The 20946-nt window shown below is 38.1% G+C and overlaps 1 protein-coding gene and 1 pseudogene across 1 annotated transcript in view; one reads left to right on the top strand and one right to left on the bottom strand.

Annotated features, from left to right (window-relative positions):
• Window positions 1-20946, top strand: part of LOC139708042 (uncharacterized) — a 52991-nt gene that overhangs the window by 25859 nt on the left and 6186 nt on the right. Inside the window, exons 4-6 of the mRNA XM_071620030.1 lie at window positions 10422-10591; window positions 19565-19765; window positions 20122-20241. Of these exons, the coding sequence (XP_071476131.1) occupies window positions 10422-10591; window positions 19565-19765; window positions 20122-20241 (491 nt within the window). The remainder of the gene's footprint in view (window positions 1-10421; window positions 10592-19564; window positions 19766-20121; window positions 20242-20946) is intronic.
• Window positions 15542-17198, bottom strand: LOC139708039 (AP-5 complex subunit sigma-1 pseudogene; annotated as a pseudogene).

Raw genomic sequence — 20946 nt, 5'->3', positions numbered from 1 at the left:
TGGATCTTTCGCTTTTGGCGGTTGGAGGGAAGCAAATTATTACAAGGACAAATCTACAAAATAAAGCTTTTGACGTGCGTTGATTAGTCCGTTGTCTCCACTGACCATTCCGTCCTATCAATATAATATGGGCTTCCACATTATTTCAAGTTTTCATTAAGATGACACGCATTTGTACCTAATAATGCTTGGATACATCTTTACTAACGGACAAGTTTGCGGGTGCATGACAAATGCTGGAGGACTGCTGTTAGCATGCACTCTCTTTTTATTACGTCCAATTCGCCATGCATCACAGATAAATCAGGTTTTAACGCACAAATTGTACTTAGCATGCTCTGCCCAGAGAGTACGTGTACAGTCGAGGCAAGCGGCTGGAATGTCCGTAAACTATCCATCAAGATCGAATAATTTCTCTCCCAAGCCCCCCCCCCCCCCCCCTCCTCCCTTCGTCCCTTTTCCCGTTACTGCTTAACAATGCCTGTGAGTTTTTCCACTCTTCTTTCTTTAAAGATGTAGAGTATAAAATTGCCTCTGGCTAAATTTGTAAACTCGGAGCTCCTGTTTGTTCTTTGCTGTTTAATGCGACAATAGCGAGAGACAGCAGTGTTTCATAATAATCTCTCTCCCTCTCTTTCTCTTCCTCTATATCCATCTCTTCTCCTCTTTCTTTTCATTCATCATCTTCTTATCTCTCCCTCTCATCATTTTCTTTTTTCCCTTCTCTTTGGAACAGTTCTCCGTTTTTAACGCACTCATATTAATACAGCATATACATTGTATAGAGCAGCTGTTTACATGATTTGATTTGACTTGACTTGATTTATTCTCAGTATGACAGTGCTTTACAATTTGCATCATTTTTTGCAGCAATTTAATTAACATTGCATACATGAATATGGTATTACAAATGATTGTTATTTGGTACAATTTCAATAATTTTCGCTACATGTATAAACATCTCTTAATATTTATAATCACCTGCGTTACGACATGTTAAGCTTGCTCTCTGTCAATTTGGGAGAAAATACTCGAATTAAAAAAAAAATCGATTCTTCGGATTATTTCAAAACAAAAGTAACTTCGCAGTTCGTGTCATATTGGTCATAATATTTTTCATCTTGAAAATGGTTGTTTTGATATATTATATAGTTTACATTATACTCCAGTCTGAAGAACCAGGCAATATCAAATGGGAGATTAATTAGAAATAAGACAACAGGATATTCCTATAAATGGGTACATGAAATAAGTGCTTGGAGAAAACTGCATATACACATACAAGGACACACACACATACACACACACACACACACACGCACGCACACACACACACACCCACACACACACACATATATATATATATAGATAGATAGATAGATAGATAGATAGATAGATAGATAGATAGATATATATAGATATATAGATATGTAGGCCTACTACATACTTTATAAACGATACTTCCACAGGGGAAAAAAAAGCACTTCGGCTCATACCCAGCTTCTTCAATCAATTCCCACATTGAGGCGTGCTTTTCTACTTCCTCTTCTTGTTTTGTTTTTCTCTACGTGCTCTTTTTTGCCATGCTTTTTAGCTTGGTGAAAGGGGAATGTGCGAAAGCACTGAGCAGGAGGAAAAATCGTTCAGCATGTGTCTCGATTCCCATAAAGATTCTTCGCGAGACGCGGCGGGAAGAAGGCGGGTTCGTATCCCGCTCCACTTGTTCGCATCTCAACAGCCTCTTGAAGCGCCAGTTTATGCCTGTTGAGCACCTCACCGCGGCGGCGCTGCACGATTTACAGGCGCTCTTTTCTCGGGTAGGATGCCCTCGTAAAAAAACGCGCCAAATTGCACGTAGGTGAGAGGAACAAAAATCTGTGCAACGTAAATGAGAATTTTTCTTAGATCCCCCGCCCCCTCTCCATTCGGAGAGCAATATTTCACTTTTAACATCATTCGAAACCTTTTTGCATTCCCCGGGAAACATGGCGCAATAAGAAAGTAAACACGTAAAAACTTTGCATCCTTCTTCGTCTTCGTCATCGCCTAAAAACCTATCCGCTTCTGTTTCTCCTTCTCTACCTCTTTCCCTCACTCTTTCCTTCTATCTCTCTACTTCTTTCATCTTATCCTGCTCTCCTATCCTCATGCATCCCCATCTTCCTATAAATCACACAAAACAATTCCAGACGTAGTAAAGCTTTTGTTACTCATCATCTATGAATTCAGCATCTTTGTCTTATCGTTCCCCCTCCTTTCTACTCCGCCCTGGTCTTCCCTCTATACCGATCCATTCTACCCTCCCTCGTTATTCCTCCAGACATCGTAATATTAGCGATGTTGGAGCCGTCGACCTCTTGAACCGCTCTGAGTGAAAATTGCCAACCAAGATGGAATGTCCTCAATTCATTTCAAGGGTTTCGTGTGAAATGCAACACATGTAAACTAGATACCTACTTACAATCTATACTCGCTGTCGCGTATACATGTCACTGCCTAGCGAGCAAAGCATGTCTGGCTGGAAGCATTCCCGTTGATGTTCCGTGAGAAAATCACTGTCAGTTCACGAGATGATGTTTGGCGTGGTCATTTAGAGCATGTGGCGCCATTAGTAACTTTTGTGAAAATCTCTTGGCATCGTGTTCTTTCTCATGATCTCACGGTTTCGTGAAAAATGATTAACCTGCAAACATTGTGTCACAGAACCGTTCAGTCTGTATGTCTAAATGTAATGCTATGTTATATGTGTGCATGTGTGTGTGTGTGTGTGTGTGTGTGTGTGTGTGTGTGTGTGTGTGTGTGTGTGTGTGTGTGTGTGTGTGTGTGTGTGTGTGTGTGAAATTTTCGCCCTGCATTCGAACACCAAAGTTGTCGAAACAGATCAAAAATTAAGTTCTCATGCCTGAGTCGGAGTATGATAAAGAAGAAGGGGGGGGGGCTCTCCACACTTATGGCTATTCAAAAAAAGATAAAAATGAAAGAGACAAGAAAACCAATGACTTTCTAGGCTTCAACCAAAAAATTCTTCCCCTTAAAGGAAGGGGGGGGGGGGCACTGATTCTTGAGCCGAGAACAACACGAGCATTACCCCCCCTCTCCTTCCCTACCCCCAAGATACAAATCAACATAGTAATTGTCAGTTCCGTAACATCCGTTACTACTGTCAACACTATTACTAATTACATAACATGTGGGAAAATAGTAGTAAGATATTTATTGCATACGATAATCATAGATTAAAAATGGAACTGTAAGAGAAATCGTCATTATATAAGGAGAGCTTCATTCAGATGAGGCTACAACATACAAACAATAGAACATTCACTTCTATATTTACATTACCATACCGCACAAAATATTCTAGGTGGAAAGGAAACAAAATGTGAGATAGTTTTTATGTTTTCCCTTGTTTATATAGAAAATATTGTTACGAGCTTTGCTCGTTTTCTTGCGAGTTTCTTCCATGTTCACTACAAATCTGTATATCATGTGCATGTATATGCAGGTGTGTATAATGCATTTATATGCATATATTATTTGGTTATCTGACGTGTATTTCCTATACATTTTCGATTTTACCTCATTGCTAGCATTATGTTGATATGCCTTTTCACCTGTTTCTTAAAATGATTATTATTATTTTGTAATGATTTTGTACCATTTGATTATTACTAAAATGAATAGAATAAAATGAAAGAAATGTTTTTAGTGTTCACAGCAAATAAAGTAAAGTATCCCTCAAGTTTGGCCCCTTGAAGACGATGGCTGCCAATCAATCAATGTGACTGACAAGGCGGTGGGTAAACTCTAGAAACACAAATGTTAAATTGTAAACCGTTTAGCTCTCAATTCATCCGGATTAAGAAGATAATTTGAGCTTGTTTGTTTGCTTGACGGCAAACATGATCGCCAAGGGGTCAAGGGGTCAGAGCGGAAATTCGGAAGATTTTGATCGACAACAATGATTCGCTGTAACGTCCAGGCCAGATACAATTTATGATTGAGAGCAGCGGTACTATATCATTGCAGCAATTTGTGTGTTAATCATTGTTCTAAATTTACGTTTCAACCCCTGTTAAGTTACTGATCGCATTTCTTAACTTCCCTGCAAAATCTAATCATTATGTCAGAGAAACCTCTCTAGCTGAGAAGACATGGAAAGTAATACATGAATAGTTGCCAAGTAAGTAACAGCATTCTCTCCCTCCCCCTTCTCTCTCTTCCATTATATATATATATATATATATATATATATATATATATATATATATATATATATATATATAGTGCGAGAGATAGCTCCCTTCCCAAACGTACGCGGTGCCTCATTGTGGGTAGTATATATACTGAAAGAAATTAGACTTGAGGCTTGTTCTCTCCCTCCCCCTTCTCTCTCTTCCATTATATATATATATATATATATATATATATATATATATATATATATATATATATATAGTGCGAGAGATAGCTCCCTTCCCAAACGTACGCGGTGCCTCATTGTGGGTAGTATATATACTGAAAGAAATTAGACTTGAGGCTTGTTCTCCCTTTTAATCAGTCGAGCTTTCGGCCTGTCATCAGGCCTTCATCAGGATCTACCACCAGAATAATTATTATATTATATATGTATATATATATATATATATATATATATATATATATGAATGATAAAAACCTAAAATGGCATTAGACTAAATTATTATCATTATTATAATAATTATTATATTATACATATATATATATACACACACACACATATATATATATATATATATATATATATATATATATGATATGATATCGAGTATTGATTAATCAAGATAGACCAGTCTCATCTGCTCTTCTGTCGAGTGACGGACACAGCGTGATTTTTAAGATATGTAAAAGCTTATGCAGATTCTGCAGCATAAAATTGTAATCAATGAATTCAACGATGGGCACGGGTGTGTCAGATCGATCACATTGTCTTCCGAAAAGAGGTCAACCCTTCACAGATTCTTAAGTTTGCTGCACACATTTTCTTAAGTACCTACCTAGTATGTCTCAACACACATACATACACACACACACACACATACACACTTTTTCTTATGATATTCTTTATATGAATTTCATTCAATATCAGGCTTATTTTCACAATGAAATTAGCATGAATAAAATAAGCAGCTGAATTCCTCTCACTTGTGCTGCTGAATCACATTCTCTTTTTAACATACAATGCAATATTTTCTCTTTTGCAAATCATACCATGTACACAAAAGTGACATAAAATTTTGCATACAGTCATTTTAAATCTCAGACACACACACATACAACCGTACACAACACACAGTGAATTAGTGATGAATTATTAACGGAACCGCACGAGTATCGCTGCCTGTGCAAGAAAAGAAATAATATTAATATAGTGCACAATGCACTCGTCCTTGTTAGGTGAAAAACAATCGTAGAGTTTGAGTGATGAGGGTACTTGTGACATAGACGTAATAGTTTGTCTAAACCCTCGAATAACATGGCGTTTAAGAATGAGATAAAACGCCACGCTCGAGAGCTCTGTTTTTTGGCGTCACTTTTGGAGACTCTATCGTGTGGCGCCGCAAACATAGTGGCGAACTTCTAAACTGTATATTTAGTCTATATAGATTGCCGCAAAAACAAAGATTTATATGGCTTATGACGTATATCTATATAGGAAATATCACGCATCTGATAACAGAATACATCAATCCGTGAGGGCGTGCAAGCTAAACAAAATCACAATATCCATTCTGGATTGAATTTGATTAATTTGATTTCATTTCCCCATTCCCAATGAGACAGTATTTCTCGCGATGATCATTACTATGTTATCAATATGATATCTGAATATTTTGGTAAATTACTTTCGAATTTCCTTACCATCTTCTCAAGCAGAAGGACCTTAATGCCAACAACATAAAGGTCAATGGGGCATCTAATCAGACATAATCATTTTATATCCGATCTTGTAATGCATCTTCATATTCTACATCTCTATAATCTTGACCATTTTTTATCATTGTTATGTAACACGAAAAGTTTGCACAAAGCTAAAAGATGGGTCTACTCTTCCGGGCTGTAAGGTTTGTTCGGTTTTGCAAGAAGACATGCATTTAAACCGTCTCGACAACATCTTTAAGCCCATCCTCTTCCGGATTAGGCCTGTCAGTCAGCAAATCAGTGCCGGAAACTGTGCTGACAAGGGCGCAAATACGCACCTGAATGATTATCGCGACTGCATATACAATCAAGATATCAACAAATACGACGGATGTACTAAATGGGCGTACTTTGCGCTCTGATTGATGAATAGTATTGTGTGACATCAACATTAGTTCTGTTTTCAGTTAGATTTCAGGCGGAGTTTGTACCTATTTCATAATAATGCGCGTCAGACCTTAATTTTTAAGTGGAATGTCAATTACATATCATTTTTTTTCCAACAGGAGAGTCTGTCTTAGTAACTTTCTGTCTAACCCAGGTTTTTCGTTATTGACTACATCTATTATTTGTATCACAATCTATTATCGTTTCCTTTGTTTATCATAAGTTTATTTTCAGCATACAATGTTTATGAAAAAGTACAGTTTGATGTGTAGTATACTATGCGTACAAGTATGGGGGGGGGGGGTGTGGCATAGTGGACAGTGGATAAGACTCCGGACTCCCAAATGGAGGAACAGAGTTCGATTCCCGCCCAGTGTTTACATCCTTGGACAAGATGTTTATACCCACCATGTCCCCCTTGACCCAAGTGTGTAAATGGGTACCTGATGATGGCAACGCTAGGGTAATGATAATGGCAGGGCCCTCTGGTAGAGCAGTGGCAACACTGAAGAGGCTACTCTGGATAAAGAAGTCATATCATTATCACTATCATTTCCAAATAACATAGTTTTTACAGGGTGAAATGGAATAACAAAGCAGTGATAGCTAGAGATGACTCCACTTGGTGCCAACACGGCCTGTCATTTTTGTGCTTTATTTTTTGTGGCCTACTGACAATCTCGTTACGCGAGCAACATTGCAAGAACGGAGTGTGATATGATTTTAATTCTAGAATATATATTGAATTACATTATTATCTGAAAGATCCATTGCACAATATTTGTGGTCTTTTTCTACACTGCCCCTTTACAAAATAAAGTGGGCACTTACAGCCACCTAATGTTGCGACGACAACACAATTTCTACTCTCCAATTACCTTCCCGATTATTATTGCCAAAAGTGCACGGCGTATAAAATCTGGCGTTCCATAAACACCGCAGCGTAATTGTATGGCGTCCCGCTTGACTAAATATTAAAAATCACTTCAACATCGTCCGTATAATATGCCTACCCATATCGTCCCGCCATTATCGTTTTCATATTTCGATATTAATACTCCATTCTGCGGGGTGCGTTGAGGTAAAAACATAGCGGCCAATATGGGTCATTTCCCAAGGCGAGGGTTCCGGTATGCTCTTTATATGTGATTTCTTTCCGACTTCTGAATCTTGATTAATTCCCGAACCCCAATATTCATTTCGGGCAATGCCGTTTGGTGTTTGATGTAATAAATGAAACTGAAGGTGGTTGGATTGCGGGGTGGGGGGGGGGGGGGGGAGGGAGGGAGGGGGAGGGAATAAGAGAATGAGCCGCGAGGTCTTACGGTATACAGGGAAAGCTTCGGGACGCAATTCGCGCATTCATGCACTATGCAACCTTGGCGTTAACTAATATTACTTTATTCATAAGTGGATAAAAAAAAAACTATCGCAAAAAGTACACATGCTTTCATATCTCGCCCTTTGCCCACAGTTAGAACACATGAATTCCTCCTCGTTACGTCACTGACGTGTAGTAAGTAATCGGTCGCTGGCGGGTACAGTCACAATGACGTGTTTATAGAGTGCAAATATTGGGTATATTGAATCTGATCAATGCTAGTAATTACCGAAAGGCAGAGTTGCATGATTCAATTGATCCATTACAAGTCAATTCACCCGTTGTCGGTTTGTAAGCTCAACAAATTTGACCAACATGAATATGATCATACACACGATAGGTCGACAATATAATGCAGTATAGATTTACATAATCACTTTAGATTATATACGTTAATTTTGCATGAGAACTGTATCAGTCAAGAAGCGCTCTTGTCATCGCTTGTATAATTATTTCTACTACTGCTGAGGGTATGTGGTGACTGCAAACAAGTTCAAAGTTAATGATAGTAAGACTGAATGATTCATTGTTACAGCACCATAAAAATCACACACACGCGCGCGAAAAAAAAAAAACAAACCTACTACCAGTATGTATATATACTGTATAGGTTTGACATTGTCAGTTGGTAAAGATTCTTTATCAAGCAAGAATCAATTGGGAATCTTGGGCTTTTTCTTGAGCTAAAGTGACTATGTCAGCACACGTTAATAGCGTTTGCTCCGCTGTAACTCTTCATTTGAAGAACACAGTTACAAAACATTATCATATAGGATCTGCAAGTTTATTGATCAAAGCAATTGTCATCATGCTGTAAGGTCACCCATTCTCTCCAGACTGGACCATTGTATAATGGACTCCTTCCCGCTATTCCCAAGTCTTATGTCGATCGTCTGCAACGCCTGTAGAATTGGGCTGCGCGTCTTGTGTTTGAGGTTATATGAGGATACTCCTCAGCTTTTACACCATTCTCTTCACGTAATATCTATTCAACATTTATCTATTTATAAATCTGTCTATTCATATTATCCTTAAACTATTATCTTATAATCATATTGTCTTATAATCATAATAGATCTCTCAACTGTGTCAACGACCAGGCTCTAAGATACATATCTGAATGCTTCACTGTGTTCACGCCTCGCAGAAATTTTAGACCCTCAAATCACAACCTTCACTGTTGCTGCATCAAAGCTGTGAAATAATCTCTCCTTGACCACTGGTCGATGTGTATCCATAAAATCCTTGAAAAATCTCTGCAGATGTGTTAGTTGAATATGATAAAACAAACAATAATGATCTAAATACACTTTCTTGATAGCTCTGTGCGGGTGTTATTTTTGCTTCCATGAACCTGCTGCGTGATGTCCAATTTATATACAGATTGTAACTGGCTCAAAAATTGTTTTCATGTAATATCCTGAATTGTGTTTATAGATTTTTATACTATTTCTGTAATTCTGTAAGCGCTCTGAGCATTGTGGATAGACCGTAATTAATGTATTAATTGTATTGTATTGTATTGTATTGTATTGTATTGTATTGTATTGTATTATATTGTATTGTATTGTATTGTGTTGTATTGTATTGTATTGTATTGTAGTGTAGTGTAGTGTATTGTATTGTATTGTATTGCATTGTATTGTATTGTATTATGTCATGTTATGTGTATGTTCATACAAAGTATAACGCTCACGCAGGGTGATGTGGGAACGTATGTAAATGATTGAAAAGTATAGCTCCCCAAAGAGGGAATCATATAGGGTAAAAAAACACGATTCCAAAGGAACTGCTGCATCGAATGCATTTTATTTTCACATCAGACAGATGTACGCTTAAAGATATTCTTATCTACAGAAATATCAAACCTGCTATAAGGTTACAGCAACTAAACTTCATTCCCTTAATCGAGATCCTCTGAAATTAAAGAGGTAAAATCTTCTAGAACGGGCTCACAAGGGAGGAGGGGGGAGGGTGGGGAAGATCCACTGGAATTGTGGACCGGGTTTTCATCTGCTTTATTGTAGTGATTATTCTTTCTCGACATAAGCCCTAACATAATCATGTTGACTTTAAATGTACAGTATCATGTTAAGGCTTTCGCATGTTTATGGCATAAAGTTGTTTGGCTCTATATGGATATCGCGGCAGTGTTGTTGGAGGTAAGGATGGTTACTTATACATTCTTGATATTATGATCTATACTTTTTTATGTGTTTGGGCATTCAAAACACATCTTTTGAAGTCATACATGCACAAAGTACAAGATAATGCAATGTCTTTCACCGCATTCGTGTGTATAAGCGTGTGAAAGTGAGGACTTTCCTAGCTGGTGTGTGTGTATGTGTGTGTGTGTGTGTGTGTGTGTGTGTGTGTGTGTGTGTGTGCGTGTGCGTGTGTGTGTATGTGTGTGTGTGCAATATTTTCTTTCCTTCAATTCACGATTTTTTTTTTTATTAGATAGTTGACAAAACTTCCATGCATATTCCTGTGAAAGTTCTCCCTACCTTTCTCATATCTCTCTCTCTCTCTCTCTCTCTTTCTCTTTCTTCCTCTGCACGTAATCATTCTCTACAGTGCGTGGTTGCCAATAAAACAGAATTGGCGTCAGATGCAATTGAGGCATCTGGATTTTTTTTTTTTTCAGACTGCGTATATCAAATCAAATATTTACTGTTCTTTACGTACCCAGCTGCGGGGCTCGAAGCGCCAGCCCAGCCGGCCGAGGTCGCTGCTATCGAGCTGCCCGACGGCAGCATCATCAAGGAGGAGTTTCCCGTCGAACAGCACATAGCCCCCGACGGCTCGCCCCTGCCGAGTAGCAGATTGGACGGCGTGTTGGAGACACAGCTATCACTGGAGGTATGAATAACACGGTGGAGCCCCATCATCCCTCGACACACAGACACAAAATAACATATACATCAACTCTGTGTTTTCATATTTAGATCAACTGTTTAAGAAATAACACAAAGAATATTCACAACTGCGTAGTGTGGATGCAAGATTATGCACCTGGTGTATGCTGATGCACAAATTCATGTATAAATGCCGTTGGATGCTAAGTAATCACCTGGTTATCATTCAGATTTGGCGGCTTTTCTTCTGCTATATCACTGTATGATGTCATTGTCTTTGTTTCCGTTACTGCATGAAACGCCTTCTAAGGAATATTGATTTGGTTATTCCCATGACAATCATTGAAGTTCAAGCTGCTGAAAATTGTTTTATTTCTCCTTAAGAAGTCTTTCCAAAATAACAACTCTTTTTATCATTGTTTGTAAGTTCTCTTCTGTCAATGTCGGAAGTGTAATGTCCAATGTTATCTATCTGATAATCAATTATACAAAGGTCACATGTTATCACTGTGTGACTTCCTTTCTTATCTATGCATATGCCCACCTAAAACAGCCAATCTGGGTCCCTCAGGCGTCTATTTCATGAAAGACGATAATACAGATGTATTGATATGAAAATTAAGAAGATAAATAATATTTGTATATTAATCTTTTCCTCGTATGATTTACAACTATATTGCTGCTCCTTTATAGGGAACTAATTTGTCATTTCATATCTCATGCGATCAAAGGCCATGCATATGAGTATTTCCTTGCTTAGGACAAGTATTTGATTTGTCGTTATGACAGCATAAATACATAACATCACGCCAAATCCTGTTAGGATAACTTTTGCACTCTGTGTGACTTTTGCTGGGTGCAGTTTTATTGACTCTGAACTACAGATTATCTGGTGTATGTTTTGATAGTAAAGTAAAGAGACATAATTGCAAATTGTCTTCTGTGTTCAAAATCTTTAATTGCGTCATATTCGTTGTGAAAAAAAATACCCAACATGAAATGAAAACAAACAAACCAGTGTAAACGGATGCAAGGTCACAAAAGTTAAAAGGGAATTTATTCTACTAATAATAACACACGTGGATTCAGTAAACGCAAAAATTTAAAGGACAAGTTCACCTTCATAAACATAAGGATTGAGAGAATGTAGCAATATTAGTAGAACACATCATTGAAAGTTTGAGGAAAATCAGACAATCCGTTCAAAAGTTATGAATTTTTGAAGTTTTTTTGCAGTACCCGCTGGATGAGAAGACTACTGCAGTGTATGAATAACTTAGACGTCACATGCGTACAACAATATAAGGAAAATATAAAGAGAATTTCACATAATTCCATCTTTTGAAAAAAGTACACATTCCCCTGACTTGTTACCGATAAATGTTATGGGTAATATTATCCCCCTGCCTTTAGAAAGAGGCAAGTCAATTGCTCTTTTATTATGCGAAAAAAGTGAAAATATCTTGAATTTTCTTTTATATTTTCTTTATACTGTTGTACGCATATGACTCACAAGCTGCAGTAGTCTCCTCATCCAGCGGTTCCAACACAAAAATTTAAAAAATTCATAACTTTTGCATCGATTGTCCAATTTTCCTCAAACTTTCACTGATGTGTTCTACTAATATTGTTGCATTTTCTCAATCCTTATGTTTATGAAGGTGAACTTGTCCTTTAAGAAATAAACATTTATGAAGTTTGAGGAAAAGCGGACAAGCCGTTTCAAAATTATTAATTTAAATAGTTTTATCATACATGCGTTGCCATTGCTGGAGGATTACAACAATTATGTAATGTCAGGAGAGATTTTACAACGATGTGCCTCATTTTCTGTGAAAATACACACGCCATGCTTTCGGATGGCAGTGAATGAAGTGCTCTTTAATGACACTATAAAGAATGACGATGCAGGGTAATAAATGGAATTCTCTCTACACTGTAAAAACATCGGTGTTAGATTTAACACTACGGGTGTTAAATCTAACACCGATCAAACTTCAATAGAGGACCACACCCACAGGTGTTGAAAATGCACTGTGATGGTGTTGAAAAGTGTTCACCTGACACTTCGTGGTGTTAACTTGACACTGTACCTGGTGTTATTTTGACACTGTACTGGTGTTAATTCAAAAATGACACCACATGGTATTGATTTGATATTTGTTGGTGTTAATATCAATGGTTTAACACCCGTCCAGCTTCAATAAGAGACCACACCAGCTGGTGTTACTTTGGTGTAAATTTATTTTGACATTTTTTCAAAAATCTAGTATTTTAATGTAAAATTCATGATCGTCTTGTTTAAATTAAAAATCAACAAGAAGTGCAGTTACTAAGAAACTCTTTAAAAAAACAGTTTAAAATTTGGAAATGACACCCGGAGGTGTTAATTTAACACCATAAATGAGCACCGAAAATTTAACACCAGCTCGGTGTTCACTATTTAACACCGGACTTTTTGCAGTGTATATTTTCTTTCTTTAATCGATCCACTAAAATACTGCGAAAATACGCATTGTTATGGTTTTCTTGTCCAGTAATGACTGCATAATATGGACTGAATCAACTTCGAACATTCATTATGACTTTTGAATGGATTGTCCAGTTTTCCTCAAACTTCAGTGATGCGTTCTTACTTAGGCCTACGTTTCTGTATTCGCTCAGTCCACACAGTTGGGGAACTGTCTCCTTTTAAGTACATGTATCATACAGTCACATTGTACAGTATATTGTTCTCTCGATATGTCGCTTATTTCTGAATACATGTATCTCCAATACGAAGGAACCTGTTGAGGTTCGCTTACGGTACTACAAGGTCGGCAAGCTCTGTAAGAGGATGTGGTCTTTCCAAGATTGATCTAACCTGGCCCTAAAATCAAAGAGTCTTCGAGTTGAATCGGATGTTTTTACCTACTGCCCTCAGTTTTGCGTCAAAAACACTCGACAATTCCACAAAGAGCACACATGGAATAAAGAGCTCTGTTTTTACACAGTCCAGGCAAGAGAGAAAAGAGAGAGAGAGAAATAAAGAAAAAAAGGATCGGTCTTTTGTTTGTCTGCTTAATCTGATTGGCAAATGACTCTGTAGACTTTGATTCTATAAACAGCGAATACGGCCCACTCCCATGACCGACATTTTCTTTTCACGCTATATGGCAATAGAGAGCCACAAAACGATGACATGTAGCCCTGTATAGCGCCAGTGTGCCATGCCTTATTTTCAGATATTTATTGCATCAATTCGATTCATAAACATCTGCGCATACACATGTACATATAGATACGAATATGTACGCACAAACACACTTGTAAATCTCCTCACATAATTATGTGAAGACAGGCAATCACATAAACAATAACGGCAATTAATAAAATCATAATAGTAATTAAGTTAAGGAGTGTATGTATAAATAAACGGAACATATGGTGGGATGATGCTGATATTTTTACACACGAGCAACATTTCCATACCAAGTTCTCCTCGCCCACGTAAATACACAAACACATGCTAAAAGTACAATGTATATACAAACCTGTACATTTTATTGTATAATAATTATACGTTTACACACAAAATTGCAGAGACATCTTGTTAGAGTCAGGTATTTTTATTGAAAATCAAAGAGAGCAACGGCAAAACAGTATAGTATTGTACATTGCATATCAAAGAGGGGGATATCCATTTCAAAGCCACGTGTAGCTTTTCTCAGGATTGAAACATGATACACAACAAGTCTATCCATGTATAATCACATCCAATAACACTGTCTTTGTCAAAGCCCTTTACAAAAATGAATTGTGTACGTGTATTTGAAAGTGTTTTGTTACGATAGGAATTTACTACATACCCCATGAAAAGCCCCGAGGTGTTATGAGACTTTTAACAAGAATATGGTCTCTAGCGAAATACAGTTTAAGAACACAACACATGCACTAAAAAATGGTTACTACGCTTTAGTATTGTCCATTTAGATGTTTACGTGTCGTCAAGAAGCTTGTGAATTTTCCTGATCAAGAAAAACACTATTGCATGTTCGGTACATTGTATAACAGTAATGTAGATTATTGCAATTCATAGCACCGAATCGATCACAAAATTTCAAATTCAATTTCGATTCATTTTCGTATTTTTCAATGATAAATGCATGAAATACAGTGTACAATGTATATCAAAAATAGGAGGACAAATAATATCTAGCTTGCATGCACAACAAAATTTTACCGTATCAACATAGAACATGGCGCTCAATTTATATCACAGTCTCAATCTAAGTAAAAATGCTAGAGAAATACGATGGAACTTACTTAAAAGCAAGCTTATAAAGCGTAGGTCCCAATCGAAGTCTAGGTGAAGGACAAAATAAAAAGCACGGATAAAATTTAACTTAGGACCGAACTAGGGACCTCCCCAACCAACCACCCCCCCCCCCCCCCCCTAATAAACAAAATACGGGGGCTTATGTCGGAAACTTTGAAGTTGTACTACTGGCAATATGTGACAGATGAATGTACCTTGACGGAATCGTCTTAGTTTTCCATCATTCAAGGATGAAGAGGGTATTATTTACTACATGTATTACACGTGCACGTAAATACCATGGCTGCCACAATTGGACAATGTCAAGAAGTTATTGAATAAGAATTTCAGATTTGTGCCAATATTACGATTAATCTATAGGCCTACTGCTTGTCGACTCAGATATTTCGACGCTGCACATAAATTGTCATTATAGTGTACATGTATCACATAATGAAACTTGTAGAATAGAGGGTCTAACAAAACCTGACCACACTTTTCCAAAATTTTGCGTAGGATTCCTCGTAAGGTTGTACATGTACAAATACCAGTATACCTTTTGCAAACGTCACGAAAGTTTGCATGGTTTGAGAATATCGTCCTCCAACATCGTGGAAGAAATCTTACAGTAATACAGCTCATGTTTTGTTTTTTTTTTTCCCCTTGTAGTGAAGAACTAACCCCATGTCACTCGAGAGTATGCCCCCTTTTATAACGAGAATAACGACTGGAATTTCACTGGGGTCCGAATAACTTCACTGAAATTCCACAGCATTCCGTTACCCCCACCATCTAATAAAGATATTCTAAAATTTCAAATTTCATTATTCTTAGTAAAGGCCTGAATTACCTTCCTCTACAACAGACCAGCTTATGAAAGAAATCTAATTTGCAATGTTGCTAAAGGACATTGCAGACAGCATTCTGAGTTAAAGTACATTGTAGTTCGTTTACACCAACCAATGTGAGTACTACAGTAAATGCTGGAAAAATTAACACACATAACATCCCACCAACACTCATCATCATCAAAACAGTGTTTGGCTCATAGAGTTACAGAAATCAGGTATTATTTTTTGTGGCTTGGCGCTTTATCTTCAAATCGTAAGTCTTGTCGTTCACTGCTGCCAATTTATCAAGGGATGAATAAAATTCTTTCATTTGAACCTTATTTTGGACAGTTATACCGCGGTTTACCAGTACTGTACATGTACATGTATTTCAATTGCAGAATTTGTGCAATCTTCTGCACTGCTAAATCTATGAGTGATACTTCAATTGCCAACACATTTTTTAGATTGCAACTTTCGAATCAATGTTTAGTGTCAAAGCGGGCAATTCTTTTGCAAATTTCTTTCTGATTTTGTGTAGATTTACTGAGATTAACCCGTTCCATCCAGGTAACCCGTTCATCGCGCGTGCGAAAACTATACACATACACGTTCACACACATCTGTCTAAAGGATGAAAAATGTTTAAAAAGAACATGAAAGCAGTTAAATTGTTATAACATTCATTTCATACCGGTACTTAGTTTCCACAAAGAGAAGCACTACAGTGTATCTCATTGTAATTACTTGACTTTCATCGCGAGTTCAAGTTCTTTTTCTGTTTGCCTAATGAGAGCATGGTTCATGAAGATTATCCGCCCCGACGGTAAGAAGTGATGGACCACGGCCGCCACCCGGTCCCCCTTTTCCAGCATCTCGCTCGGCGTGCGGACGGCCCTCACATGTTCTTGCAGATTCCTCACCACTATTCGCAGCTGGTTCTCCGCTTGGAGCACATTTTCGTGGGGTTCGCAAACCAGCACAAAGCCCGCTTTCCCCACTCCTATCCAACTGGCTATCTTTTCCGTCTGAAATGGGTCGCCGGCGGCAAGCCGGACCAGGCCCACTTCAGCATCTTGTAGTAAGTCTTCCTGTCCGCTGAGAGCATCACCCTGGAATAGCCGTTCCGACACAGCCTTTTGGAAGGAGTATTCTGATTGGACTTGGCGTGCAACTAGCGCCATTTGTTCCTTACGTACAATACGCAATTCGTCGATAGGTCGACCGCTATTATCACCATCACCTCCCCCGTGCCCTTCTGGGTCTGACACATTCTCAAGACCGAATGTGCATGAAAACAGCACGCGACATGTGTCCGGGGGTAGCGTGTGGGTGATGAAGGCGTACACCATGACTGCGCCGCTAATTGTTCCCCAGCCAAGAATCAGCCGACAACCACTGCTTCGAGCGTCAGACAATAGAAATGTGTGTTTATTCGCACGCTCCGTCGTTCACGGGCCCCCCACCCGTTCAAACCAACGCGAGAGTCAATAGTATGGGACTGTGACGTACTCGCGGACGTGGAGTTCCGTGTTCCTCATTTCTCGGAATGCACACTACATAATGGGGTCTATCATTCCTAATCTCAGTTGTTTGACACTGACGAACGGAAATCTCATCGATTGAAAGCAATTAGTCGTCGGAAATAGCGGGGAATGGAGTATGGATACACGCAGGCTGTCACAAATAGCACAGACTCGCAGCGGCAGCCATGTCAACACAGTATCTACACGAAGCATTCCATAGTTAACAGTGCAGAATGGTGTACGGAACGCAACTGTGATTATTATTATTATTTTCTTCTTCAACCAGTGCTGTTTCCCCCAATTCCAGAGGGGCATTTCATGAAGCGTTTTGGTCGGGTATTTTTCTGACAAACTGTTACAAGCTATTGATATCCTTGCATCTGATTGGCTGAGAGCAAATTTTTCCGACAGCTTTGTCGGACAAAATGCTTCATGAAATGCCCCCCCCCCCCCCCACATAACTTGGGACGTGATGGGTTTAGAACTAACATGCATAGACGTGTTTTGGATTTTTTTTTTCTCTCTGTCTCTCGTACGAAATCAGACACTACTCTGTTTTACCATCAAAATACAAGAAAGGATTAAAAAATATCGTTTTTCCCTCGTAGTAATTCCATCGTACGCTCATCTCGCACGGAACGCAAAACGCATTGGAACAAAAGTCAGGGGAGCAAGGAACTCGCAAACATATTAAAATATCACGATAGATACGACCTAAGGCTGTTCCAGTACATAGATATATTGCCACAAGATATGTCCCCCTGCTTACTTCGCATTTCACTATCTTTAATCAATCAGTGTGTACACAGTGCGTATCTTTAGGCCATACTGGTGTGGCACTTTAAAGGAAGATGAAGAATCATCTCCCCATCCCTCTCTCTCTCTCTCCATTCTGATATATGCGATAGTACAATGGAATGATATATATATATATATATATATATATATATATATATGGATATATATATATAAATATATATATATATATATATATATATTTATATATATATCCATATATATATATGTATATATATATATATATATATATGATACAAAATAGTATAATGATTAGGCCTGATACATCATTTTTTAATCTTTTGACTCATAAGTGTATACATAATCAAATAATGAAAGCATATACTACTTGCAATGCATGTCAAAAAGAGAAGGCTGATAGCTCCTGATGTTAACCGCTGTTTTCACTGCAGCTGAAGGCAAAGATATAGAGAAATCGGGTTGATCATGCACTGGTATCAACAGAGCTGCTTCTAATGATGTACAATTGGTAACAAAGCAAAGACACGCCCGCGCATAATGCCTAATAACGTAGTAAACGAGATACGAGACGCAATAAAGAGTATCCCTCCCCACATTGTTCCACAAGATGGAGAACGTAGCTGCTTCTTCATGTATGGTGGAATACGAAAAACCAGTCACTTTCTGGGAGCCTTCCGAGTGTTCTAAGAAGGAACACGTGCAATTAAGGTCGCCGACTGGCGATTTAATTTCTTCCGAAGTACTTTTTGATTGGGCTATTACCGGGGTACATTACCTCCATTTGTAGGATGTTGACTTTCTACTTTAGCTCCATTTCTCCGGCGATAAACCCCGCGAAACGCTGCTCCGGTATACCCAGAGCAGTTTCCTCGCCTAAATATGCCAGGCACAATATCGACATTTGGGACAAAGTTTGTTGAGGAGAAACGAACCGTAAATGCTGGTGTAGAGATATCTACTTGAGTCATGGATCCAAGAGTATCTAATAAAAAAAAAGAAAAGAAAAGGTCAAAGTGAGAGATCGTCAGTGTTTTCATTACAGTAATTCAAATTGGTCAGCGAGAAGTCGCTCCGTAATTGAAATTTCGAAAGAAAACCTTATTTATGTTCTCTTGATTTTTACTGTGCGATGTCTGATATAAGATATCAACACATGATCACGTTCTTCATTCTTTCTTTTCTTTCTTTTTATTTTTTTAATCAATCGTTCGATGCAATGTTCGAACAACTCTTCACCTAACCATCTTAATTTTCATATCTCTATCAGTACGTATCCCTTTTTTTCAAATTTTAGTTGACGATAATCCAAGATGCTATGGAAATGCACAGAGACTACCAGTAACTACCATTGTGGAAATATCGTCAACTACCTTAACATGATGACTTATCTGTTTGTGGTGCAAGACATTCTCATTGAATAAACATCTTTGTCGAATGTTGTCACATTGCATAAATTATGATTTTCAGACGATGATCAGAACGCACATGGTGTGTCTACAGTTGTAAATAATTTATTATAATATTTATTTTTGCAATCTGTATTACAGGCATTCGACGGTTTTCTTCTCGTCGTGACGGCGGACGGAACAATCCTCTACACAACCGACAACATTTCCAGCCATCTCGGGTTTCACCATGTCGACCTCGTCCACCGCTGCATCTACGGTATCGTACATCCGGACGATCACGATGAGCTCCGGGTCATTCTCGAAGAGACACTCTCGCCACAACATGGACGACATGTACAGGTAACGTGGTATTTCTTATATTTATTTTATATTAATTTTCTGCTTTCAGAATGACTCAACTACATGTACACCGTATAATTATGTTTATTTATCATAGGATGTGATAACATTGTTTTATAATTACATTGTATTATGTTGCATTCTGTTAAATGAAGAAAGAATATTGTTCCCATCAAAATAAATCGAAAAAAAAATAAAAGCTTTCGGGTGACATGTACAGTACCTTAAAGCCCATGCAGGAAATTAACAAGCATTCTTCCCTGCGCTATTCATGATAATATGGCCTATGTGATTTTTGCAACTCAGATATCATAACTGGTGAATATATAATTAGCGTGTTGTTTATTGCTCGTCAGGGAGGTATACAGTGTCCTGATATGGGTGCAACGCCAGGGCTTGGAGGCATCGGAGCCAGTCGCGATATTTCCTTTCTCTGTCGGATGAAATGTTTCAATGGTACCAACACGGGCTATGTGGTAAGTTAACTGTTCTGATAATCGTATTGATGATGATGGTGCTATGGTGGTGACGATGATGATAGGAACAGAAAATATTGATAATAATGATGATGATGATGATGATGAATAATAATAATAATAATAATAATAATAATAATAATAATAATAATGATAATAATAATAACAATAATAATAATAACAATAATAATGGTAATAATAATAATGATAAGAAGAAGAGAAGAAGAAGAAGAAGAAGAAGAAGAAGAAGAAGAAGAAAAGATGAACACGAGTCCAGTAAGCAGCGCGTTGGTTGTGATGTTGGCTAACATTTACTGTGGACTTGGAGATGAACAGGAAGGAATGGGTACATTGTAGAAAGTATATACATGTATAGCTCTTCCCACCTGCAACCGTCTGATGATTCCGACACTCTTTTCTTTCGCTGACCGCCAGTAGTATTATGACGCAGATCGATTGTACATATCCCCCCAAATCATAATTCCCTAGCTTTCCAATCTACTTCTCTCTCGCTACACCTAATCTGTCAATGTCTGTATACCTCCTTGCTCAATCACTATCCTCTTTGTTTCTGTGTCTGTCTGCCTGTCCCTCTCTTTCTTTCCCCCTCTTGCTGTTTGCTATCTTGTCTCTTCCGTGTGCGAATGATGAGATTGTTGTGGTGTAAATCTGTCATAGGCCTTCTCTTTGCTTCTGTATTGATGC

Source organism: Diadema antillarum, unplaced genomic scaffold (assembly GCF_040938485.1).
Source record: "Diadema antillarum isolate AM-2024a unplaced genomic scaffold, OU_Dant_1.0 seq00001295_RagTag, whole genome shotgun sequence".
In the NCBI taxonomy this organism is placed as follows: Eukaryota; Metazoa; Echinodermata; class Echinoidea; order Diadematoida; family Diadematidae; genus Diadema; species Diadema antillarum.
This window is presented reverse-complemented; position numbering and strand designations above follow the sequence as displayed.